This window comes from Rhinopithecus bieti, unplaced genomic scaffold, assembly GCF_001698545.2.
Source record: "Rhinopithecus bieti isolate Rb0 unplaced genomic scaffold, ASM169854v2 scaffold_81031, whole genome shotgun sequence".
NCBI lineage: Eukaryota > Metazoa > Chordata > Mammalia > Primates > Cercopithecidae > Rhinopithecus > Rhinopithecus bieti.
Window position 1 is genome coordinate 413,090 of NW_016830217.1, and position 10,307 is coordinate 423,396.

At 55.2% G+C, this 10,307-nt stretch overlaps 1 protein-coding gene across 2 annotated transcripts in view; it reads left to right on the forward strand.

Annotated features, from left to right (window-relative positions):
- The first annotated feature begins 2,125 nt into the window (after nt 1–2,125).
- Nucleotides 2,126–10,307, forward strand: part of FAM131C (family with sequence similarity 131 member C) — an 18,192-nt gene continuing 10,010 nt past the window's right edge. Inside the window, exon 1 of one of the 2 annotated variants that reach the window (XM_017865292.1) lies at nt 2,126–2,349. In XM_017865292.1, coding sequence (XP_017720781.1) covers nt 2,328–2,349 — 22 coding nt within the window. In that variant the 5' untranslated portion in view covers nt 2,126–2,327. Of the gene's footprint in view, nt 2,350–8,654; nt 8,754–10,307 lie in introns of those variants that run through there. The other variant, XM_017865293.1, reaches the window with a different exon arrangement.

Consider the following 10,307-nt stretch of genomic DNA (forward strand, 5'->3'; position numbering starts at 1 on the left):
CATCCTGCGTCATAGTGAGTCAGAGCCCTCCTTCCAAGCCAGATCCAGTCACTCTGTGACAGGAAGAAGAGAAGGACACCGCTGCCTTTCCAAGCCCAGGTCACACAGGATGGGACCCCAGAGCCTGGCACAGGCAGATCCACTTTTCCCTCTCTGCACGAGGGCAGGCACACACCTGGCACTGGGGCATCCAAGGTGATAGAGGGCCATCCCTTCTGAGCCACGCCCTCCAAGGCCAGACCTGGAGGGTACAGTTAGGGAGGCTCTGAGCCACTGTGACTGAATACAGTGCTGACTCAAGGATTGGCACATCTGTCTTGTTCACACTGGCACACAGTAGATGCTTTATATGTATCTGTTGAATGGAAGTTCTCAGGCTTCCCTGTGGTTGTCGGGAAGCTGTGGTGGAGTAATAACACATCATACCTGTTTTTGTTCACTATCACTATTATTTAATTTTACTCCTAAGTTGAGTACCTACTACATGCCAGTCATTTTGCATATATTAATTTCATTAGCTCTCACAGCAATCCCATGAGGTGAGATTTTTACCCTAAGTTAACAGATGAAAAAACTGAGATTCAGAGAGGCGAAGCAACTTACCTTAGGTTACACAGCTTGTGTGAGCTAAGCCCTCATTCACCCAGGTCTGCTGATATCAGGGTCAGGCACAGAACTGCTCTCCACCTGGGATTACACCATATTCAGCTTTTTTTTTTTTTTTTTTTTTTTTTTTGAGACAGAGTTTCTGTCTTATAGCCCAGGCTGCAGTGCAGTGACACGGTCTTGGCTCACTGTAACCTCCGCCTCCTGGGTTCAAGCGACTCTCCTGCCTCAGCCTCCTGAGTAGCTGGGATTACAGGCACCCACCACCACCATGCCTGGCTAGTTTTTGTATTTTTAGTAGAGACAGGGTTTCACCATGTTAGCTAGGCTGGTCTCAAACTCCTGACCTCAGGTGATCTGCCCACCTCGGCCTCCCAAAGTGCTGGGATTACAGGCGTGAGCCACGGCGCCTGGCCCCTCCTTATTCATTCTTTAAAACCTTTCTCTGCCGCCACCAGCGAACCTGGCTGCCTCAACTGGAAAACAGACACAAGAGTGCCTGCCCTGCCTGGTGCACAGGTGGGCGTGAAGGAGTGAGATGCCGTGTGAGAGTGAGGGTCTCAGATGCTGACACTGAGTGCTGTGTACATGGGAAATTTTGCTAAAGGATGTTCACACCTCAGGAGCTGGGATGTGTGTGTGTGTGTAAATGCAAGGTGCTTCAATGTGAGTGCATAACTGTCATTGTGTGGTGTGAGTGGTTATGTACACATGGGAGACTGTGTGTATTCATGTGTAGGTATGTGAGTGTGCGTGCCTGCGTGTGAATGCAAGTGTGCATATATATGTGTGTGTGTGACCATCAGTGTGTGAATGAGGGTATGTACACATGGGAGAGTGTGTGTGTAGGTATGTGTGTGTGAGTGTGAATAACTACAGAGGCTGTCCAGGGCTGGGAAAAAAAAAACCCATGCCTCAGTTTACTTTGCCCTAGACAAGCCCTGAGAGGCAGCCTTGGCCCCCTCTTCAACCATCGCTGGAGACCCTTCATCCAGCTGCCAGGCCGCCAGCGCACTATCTACCCCCACTCTCTCTACCCCACCTCTGGGCATATATTATTTTGCGTATGTTAATTTCAATAGCTCTGAATGAGGCATTGACAGTCAAAAGTCGCTGAACTCACAGCTTAGGGCTCTCAGGCAAGGCCTCTAACTTCTGTGAGCCTCACTTTCATCCTCTGCAAAATGGGCCCAACGGAACTGTTGTTCTTGTGCACACCCCTCCTCGCCCCCAAACCCTCGTGCCCAGTCGTCGCTGTTGTGGTTAAATTCATGTTGTTTACTTTGTGCCCCAAATGCCAGGAGTCTCCCCGCCCCCTCCTTCCCCATCCCTGACCTTCAGCCCGGGCAATCCCGGGAGGTGAGGGAGGCCCAAAGGGACAGAGGCGGCACTCCCGCGCGCCGCGGCCACAGGTGCGCCCAGGCCTCCGGGCTGCGCTCCCCCGGGCCCCGCCCGCCGCGCCCCCGCGGTGTCGCCCTCCCCTGCAGCGGCGGCCGCTGCGCGGGAGGCAGCCGCGCGGGAGGCGGCCGGCGCCAGGCGCAGCCGGGCGCGGCGGCAGCGGGGACGACCGGGCTGGAGCTGAGGCCGAGCCGGAGGGCGGCCGAGCCCCCCGCCCAGCGCGTCCTCTGGCTGCGCAGTGCTCAGCTCCGGGCCCGCGGAGACATGAACGCCCCGCGGCCCCACGCACCCCGGGCGCAGCGGCCCGGCCCCGCGGCCCCGTGATGGGCTCCTGCGTGTCGCGAGGTGAGGGGGCTCGGCCGGGGGTGGGGGGATCGGGCGCCGGGGACCCGTGCAGTCCCCTCGCCGCTGGGAGACCTGGGGGGTGGGGCTGATGACCCGCCCTTCACGGCCCGGCCGCACCCCCGAGGACGCGGCGTCCTGAAGGGGACAGGGCTGGGGACGGTAGGGGGCGGGGAGCAGCGCAAAGAGCGCACGTGCAGAGCTCACTGCATCCCCGCCCCGGTTTGCAGCCCCGCAGGTGACACGAAGCAGGGTCCAGTGCCGCGCTCTCATCCCTACAGCCACACACCCCCTGCCGGGTGCCTGGGAGGGGAGGGAGGCTCCGGTTCATCCTGGCTTCCCGGAGGAACTGCGGGGCACGGGGAGAACTAGCAGACCTTCCCCGTCCCACCCTTCCCCAAGACACAGGCCTTGCCAGCTCACCCGCACAACCCCTTCCCACGTCTTACCGGGTGCCCCCATCTGCAGAGCCCCTGAACCCTGTTGTCAGGAAAGGGTTAATGGTGGGGAACAGGTTATAAAGAAGGTTCCCCTGCCCCCACCTTTATCCCTAATCCTCCTCCCCACCCCCATCATTGGTCAGGGGACAGAAGAGCCAGAGCACAGCTGATGTTCCCAGTTACCGCCTGGGTCTTTCTTGTGTCTGACCTGTCACCCTCTGCTCTCCCTGAGGTGGTACCCAGGGAGGTGGAGGGACCTGCCCTTGCCTGGGGGACCAGGGCAGGCCCTGGCCTCTTCTATCGGTGAGTAGGGGACACAGAGTCTTGCACAGAGATTGGGGGATGGGCAGGTTGGTCTTTAGAGCCCCCTACCTCCACCCCCACCCATCACCACCAGCTTTCCAACAGGCCGCTGGGCAACATTTTAGACAAGTGATTGGGCTGAGCCCTTCTCCCACCTTGGTCTGTTCACCCCACAGTGGGATCAGAGGGGTGTGGCTGGGAGTGGGGGTGGCTTTGGCCTTGGTTCAGGGTCTGCAGGCTGAGGCCAAACCCACTGACCACCACCACACCCATCAACCCTAGTAGCTTACCCAGAATAGAGGGGACCTTGTCCTGGGGGTATTGAGCAGGCAGCATAACGCCCTTCCCCCCATCCTCTGGACCCTAAGGGCTTCTGCTCAGGAGTTCCTGTGGGCATTCAGGTAAGTGGCTCAGGATGTCTCTGGGAGGTATCAGGGGCGGAATCACGGCTGGGGAAGGGGAAGGCACAGGGTTAGGCTGTGTGAGGTTCCTTTACTTATCTATGCATTAAGCTGATATTAACATGATAGCTGCCATGTGCCAGGCACCGTGTGCATGCTGGGCATCCAGCAGGAAGCAACCCAGCACAGCACCTGGTCCATGAGTCCTGCAACCTAGTGGGAGGGGAAGGGAGTTTGAAGAGTGAGGAGTGCTAAGGATTCTTTAGGAGCACCAGGCTCCAGAAACCCCAAAGATTCTAGGCAGTCTCTGGCTCCAGGTGGAGGGGATCTGAGTGTTTCCTCAGTGGCCAGGTCCCTTCCCCTTCATTTGGCCACCCCATGCCAGGCACCTTGGGGTCCCAGCCCCAGTGGACTGGCATTTGAGCTGAGGACCCACTGAGCATGGGACAGAGGCTAAGGAGGAAGAGATGCCTGCTAAGGTCACCCTGAGAGGCTGGGGCCCAGGTCCTCTGACCCCACACCTGGGGGTCCCTCCACCGCCCCCTCTGCCAGGGCTCTTTGGGGCCACAGCAGCCAAGATGCGCTCCCTCCACTCTTCCTTCTGCAGCCTGGGCTTCCCCAGTGCCCCCCAGATCTAGTTGTATAGTCCAGCCTTGTCCCCCTCCTGAGAAGATGGGGCCCTTGACAGTCTCAACATGCACCCAAAAAGTTGAATTGAGGTGAAAATAATATGGGGAGCCATGTGGGCAGGGGCCAGCCAGGGTCCCAGAGACGCTGGGTGGCTGCATCACTGACCCACCCAGTTCTCTCCTCCTCACTGATGCTCTCCGAGCGCATACTAGTCTGAAAGTTTTAGGCAGATAAAGCTAGTTTGGGTTACATATGAACACAGTCCTCGTCTTACGAGTGGGAAAACTGAGGCAGACGGCAGTGGAGAGACTTGTCCAGGGCCACACAGCTAGGAAAGGATAAGCCAAGATTTAAACCATGGCATGCTGACTCCACAGGCTGGGGCCTCAGTCTCTGCACTCACAGCCAGCCCTCGGCCCTGGTGCCTGCAACTGTCTACTCTCCTGGAGCTGCAGGCTCCTGTGGGCTCCTGTGCCCCCACCTGGCCCCTGCACTGGCAATCAATTGCTAATCGTAGCCTCTGAGTGCTAAGTGCCTCCTAGGCCAGGTAGGCACTGCTGCAGAAGGAAGGGTGAAGGGAGTGCGTCCACCCTTGGCCAAGGCCAAGGATTGCAGGCCTCCGGCTGATGCCCATACTGAGCCCAGAGCTTGCACCCAGCTGGGGCCATCCAGCCAAACCCCAAAACCTAGGTCAGGCCACACCTGGGAAATTCACCCCATCCCAGCATTGGCAGCAGTTAGCATCTGCATACTTGGTAGAGAGGCTAGGAGTGCAGAATAAGAAGCAGGGCTCCACCATTTACTAGCTCTGTGACCTCAGCAAGTGACTTGACCTTGTGTGTGTATCTGTGTTCCCATCTCTAAAATAGGAATTATAATATTATTGATGTCATAGGGTTGCTGGGCGGACTAAATGGCTTAATTCATGTAAGGCGTTCAGACCAGTACCCAACACATAGTAAGCACTCGTACATATTAGCTATCGCTCTCATTTTTGCTTTTAATTTTAATATTGTATATATTATAATAGAGATAGGCTCTCACTATGTTGCCTTGCCCAGGCTTATCTCAAACTCCTGCCCTCAAGCCATCCTCCTACCTCAGCCTCCTGAAGTGCTGGGATTACAGGTATGAGCCACTGTGCCCGGCCTTTAATTTTTATTACCTGTCTGTGCAGACAGCTAATGCAGGCCTTCATGGCTGAAAGGGGAAACCTACGGAGGTTTTCAGCCACATCCTGCCTCATGGGAAAGGCAGTGGGTGGCAGGCACTTGAGGTGTTGAGGACATTGAGAAAGTGATTGGGACCAGATTGAGGGAACAAATGCTGTTTCCAGGAGCTATTTTGTGTTCATTATCTATTTTTAAGCTACCATTTGTTGAGCGCTTATCCTGAGCCGGGCTGAGCCTTTGCTCTCCTGACCTAGTTAGTTCTCATTCAACCTTGTGACAAGGGACATGGGGCTCAGAGAACGGGAGGGTCTTCCCTCAGGTCACATGGCCAGGGCATGGAGAGGCAGGACTTGAATCCACGTCAGTGCGACCCCAGAGCCTGAGTGTGGAAACCCTGTCCTTTGCTTTCTTATGTCCCTATAGAGAGAGAGGTGCTGTGGCTCACGCTTATAATCTAAACACTGGGAGGCTGAGGTGGGAGGATCACTTGAGGCCACGAGTTCAAGACCAGCCTGTGCAACATAGTGAAACCTCATCTCTACAAAAAAACTTTTAAAAAGTTAGGTGTGTTGGTGTGCGCTGGTAGTCCCAACTATTTGGGAGGCTGAGGCAGGAGGATAGCTTGAACCCAGGAGGTCGAAGCTGCAGTGAGCAACATAGTGAGACCTCATCTCTACAAAAAAACTTTTAAAAAATTATCTATGTGTATTGGTGTGCGCTGGTAGTCCCAGCTATTTGGGAGGCTGAGGCAGGAGGATGGCTTGAACCCTGAAGGTCGAAGCTGCAGTGAGCTGTGATTGCTCCACTGCACTCTAGCCTGGGCAACAAAGACCCTGTCTCAAAAACAAAAAGAGGTGCTCAGTATATGGCCAGTGCTTAGAAAAACAACCTCTTGGAAAACTTGAATGGTCCCTATTTGTTTGGGGCTCTGCAACCAGTGGCAGTCTGTATGGAACAGAGGGGAATATTTGCCCTGCTTCTCTCCAGTTCCAGGGGCTCAGTACCTACTTCATGCCCTTGGTGCCATAACCACACTGCCTGCCCACTCATGCCCCAGTCCTCTCCTCCAGGCCAACTGATCAGCCTCCTGGCCCCACCTTGGGGGTCTCCAATGCCCTGGGGGTCGGTGGGGTCAGGGGTGAGAGTAGAAACGAGAGACCGAGAATTTTCTTCTGGAAAATCAGACATCTGGTCATGCCTGGGTGAAGGCACAAGCTCTAAGGGGACTCACCAGAGCCACCCATAGTTTCCAAGTCCTGAGCAGTCCTACACCAGGGACTGAGGAAAGGGTAGGTGGGACCTTGCCCTTCAGGAGCTCACAGGCTGATGAGAGAGGTACAGCTTTGCCCGTGGAGTAACCTAATGGGGGAGGCAGGATGCCTGAACCCTTGGAAGGATGACCTGAGGACCCTGTCTGGAGATCAGCCCTGTTTAGTGGTTGGGGCACAAGCTTTGGAGTTTCACACGGGCCGAAGTGTGACCCACCCTCATCTCTGCTGCTTATTAGTGGGTGACTTCACGTAAGTGATTTATCCTCTCTGAGCCTCTGTTTTCCTATCTGTAAAATGGGCATAATACCTACTTTGCAGGATTGTTGTGTGGGTTAAATGAGAGATCATGGGTGAATAGGCCTAGGACAGTACCTGACACAGTACTGTCACACCTGCTCAGTAAACAGTGGCGGCAAATCACTGCAGGCCAGACTTTGGCCATTAGGGCCACAGGTGAGGGAGTCACCTGATCCAGCAGAGGCCAATCTGGGCAGATTGCTTGGGGGAGGTGAGGCTAGAGCAAGATGTTCCCAGAGACCGGGTCACAGGATGGGAGGGAGCCTGGGGAAGGAAGTGGGGAGGAGCAGGAGTGTGTGGAAGTCCCGGGGAGGAGCCCATTTTCTCTCTCCATCCTTGCACAGGGAGGGAAAGGGACCCCTTTGGATAGCTCTGAGCTGAGCCAACCCATGGATGAGCTACTGTCACGGCTCAGGTGACCCGTAAACGTCCTGGGGAGGAAGGGGACACTCAGTCCACTCAAGGCCTGGCCTCTGCCAAGCTCTGTGACCTGCTGCCCTGGTAGTGATTCAACAGGCAGAGAGGCCAAGGACTCACCCTCACGGGCTTCCCTCTGCGGAGCCTCCAGGGCCAGCTCCAGCCCTGGGGACAGGACCAGAGGAGTGGCTGACCAAGATGTGTCCCTTGTCCAGAGAGAGACACTGAGGGGAGAGGGGTGGAGCGGCTGCTGTCTACGGACTGCTTGCTGTGGTAGGTGCGTCGTCCTTGCTGCAGCCCTTTCCGGGCTGGTATTATTTCACAGATGAGAATCCAAGGCTCACAGGGGCTAAGTCGCAAGCCCACCCCCTGAGCAGAAAGTGAGAGTTGGGACTTAAACCCAGCTCAGGGACTGTAAGAGGAATGCCTTGGCCACTTATGTTCTCTTCAGAGCCAAGGGCAAAGCCCGACGCATCACAGCTGGGCAGTACATACCCGGGCAATGGTTGGCTGGAGGGGCCGCATCGGCTGCAGGTCCCCTGAGAAGCTGAGCGGAGAAGCCCGAGGCTGGCCGGGGAGGAGCATCAGGGGACACTTAGACCCCAGGCTGCTGCTCAGTTCCTGTGTGGTTTCAAGAGGATGTTTACCCTCCCTGGGCTGCTGCAGAGTCAAACATGGTCCCTCTCTGCCCTCTGGGGTACAGAGCCCTGGGAGACACTCTTGGGGTAGATGGAAACCATGGTGACTAATGGGCTGGGACACAGAGCCCCAAAGAACGGCTTAAAGGAGTTGGAAGACCCTGAAGCAGATGAGAAGAGCCTGAGGGGTTGTGCTGCAGACTCACCCAAGGATCAAGCAGAGAAGACGAGTATGGGAACTGCAACAAGAGGGGTTTAGGCTGGACATCAGGAGGAACTGTCTGGGAGGTTAGACTCTAAAGCAGTTTGAAGAGGAGCTGGCATAGGAAGGCAGGAAGCACCCTCAAGATGCAGAGGAGAAGCTCTGGTTGAAGACAGAGCGATGGAGGAGGCATCTGGTTGACACCCTCTCCTTGAAGGATCAAGATGGCCCTTTTCAGGTTGCCATGGCAACCAGAAGCCTGTCACTGTTGTGGACAGAGGAGGTGGGGGAGGGAGGGGGCAGGTCTGAGAAGGGAACTCTGACCTTGAGGTCAGGAGAGTAGGATGTGGACTGAAAGAAAGGGGGTGTCCTTCTGGGAGAGGGAGCCACAGGAGCAGGTGCTAGCGGTCCCCTCGGGCTGCCTCCCAGCCCCCATGCCACATGACACTCTGTGTTTTTCCAGTTGCCAGTGGTGACGTGGCCACCAGTCCCAGCTGGGCGAAGAACAGCCTGTGATTTCACCCTGGGCTGGTTCATTACCTGACGTCCCCATGGCAACCAGCCTGTGACATCACGGGGCCAAAGTCCTCAGGGGGAGCAGGCAGCTTTGGCGAAGACACCCGAACCCCAACTGAGGTGGGGAGCCAGGCGGACTGGGGAGGGGGTGGGAGCCAGGAGTCCTCCAAGCCCACAACCATCTCAACGAATGACCTTGTTCAAGTCATGCCTCTGCCAGGCTTTGGCATCACCATCAGCCTCCGCCGTGCCCGGCTCCCCTCCCCATCAACCTCACTCCCTGTTCTGTGGCTGGAGAGTTGTAAAAAAGCTTCAGGGGGTGACCAGGGGTCCTAGAAATACCCTAACGCCTCTCAAGTTCCCAGGGTCAGCCTATGGCCAGTACCATCTGTCTGTACCTTGGCAGGCCCTGGCTTGTCCAGGATGTGCAGAATTTCCAGAACCTCAAGATTGGCAACTTGCAAACTTTTTTGACTGGACCCATAGGAATAATATATTTTGCATCATGACCCAGAATACACACACAGAAAATTTTTACTGTGTGTGTGTTGTGCACACACATCTGCACAGACTTGTGTCTGCATAAACAGAAGCTTCATAAAGTAATACTTAACGTGACTTGCAGTAATACTTAACGTGACTTGCAGTAATACTTAACGTGGCTCTGATATTTTCCGTTCTATGCCATTAAAATAAGGCCTAATCAATAAATGGCTGCATGACCCATTGAAAGATGCACCCCCAGTTTGAACATTGCCTTTGAAGGGCCTGGACAACATGGCCTTTGTAGAAATGGAGGCCCTGGAGCCCAGAGAAGGGCAGGACTAGCTCAGGGTCACATAGCGGGGACTCAGGAAAAAGAACAAGATGAGCTGAGTGCTATGGTGTGCAGGCACACAGCTCAGCCCACATGATCCCATGTGGTGGGATCTCCTCCTTAGGCCTCTCACCTCCTTAGGCCTGCCTGGGTCATGGATGGAGTGGTCAGTAAGATCTTTCCTTGGCTCCAGTCTCTGCCTCCAGCCTCCCTTACTAGCTCACCTGCTTACCTTTGGGTAGATCCCAGAAACTTACGGTCTCTTCTGCAAACTAAATCTAAACCAGTTGGGATGAAAACTTTAATCTCAGGCTGGGCGCGGTGGTTCACACCTGTAATCCCAGCACTTTGGGAGGCCGAGGTGGGCGGATCACTTGAGGTCAGGAGTTCGAGACCAGCCTGGCCAACATGGTGAAACCCTGTCTCTACTAAAATACAAAAATGAGCTGGGTGTGGTGGTGGGTGCCTGGAATCCCAGCTACTCGGGAGGCTGAGGCAGGAGAATCGCTTGAACCTGGGAGGCAGAGGTTAGAGTGAGCCGAGATCGCGCCACTGCACTCCAGCCTGGGGTACAGAGCAAGATTCTGTCAAAAAAAAAAAAAAGAAAGAAAGAAAGAAGAAAGAAAAAGAAAGAAAGAGAAAGAAAGACAAGAAAAGAAAAGAAGAAGAAGAAAGGAAGGAAGGAAGGAAAAGAAAGAAAGAGAGAGAGAGAGAAAGAAAGAAAGAGAGAGAGAGAGAAAGAAAGAAAGACAGGGAGGGAGGGAAGAAAGGAAGGAAGGGGCCGGGCGCGGTGGCTCAAGCCTGTAATCCCAGCACTTTGGGAGGCCGAGACGGGCGGATCATGAGGTCAGGAGATC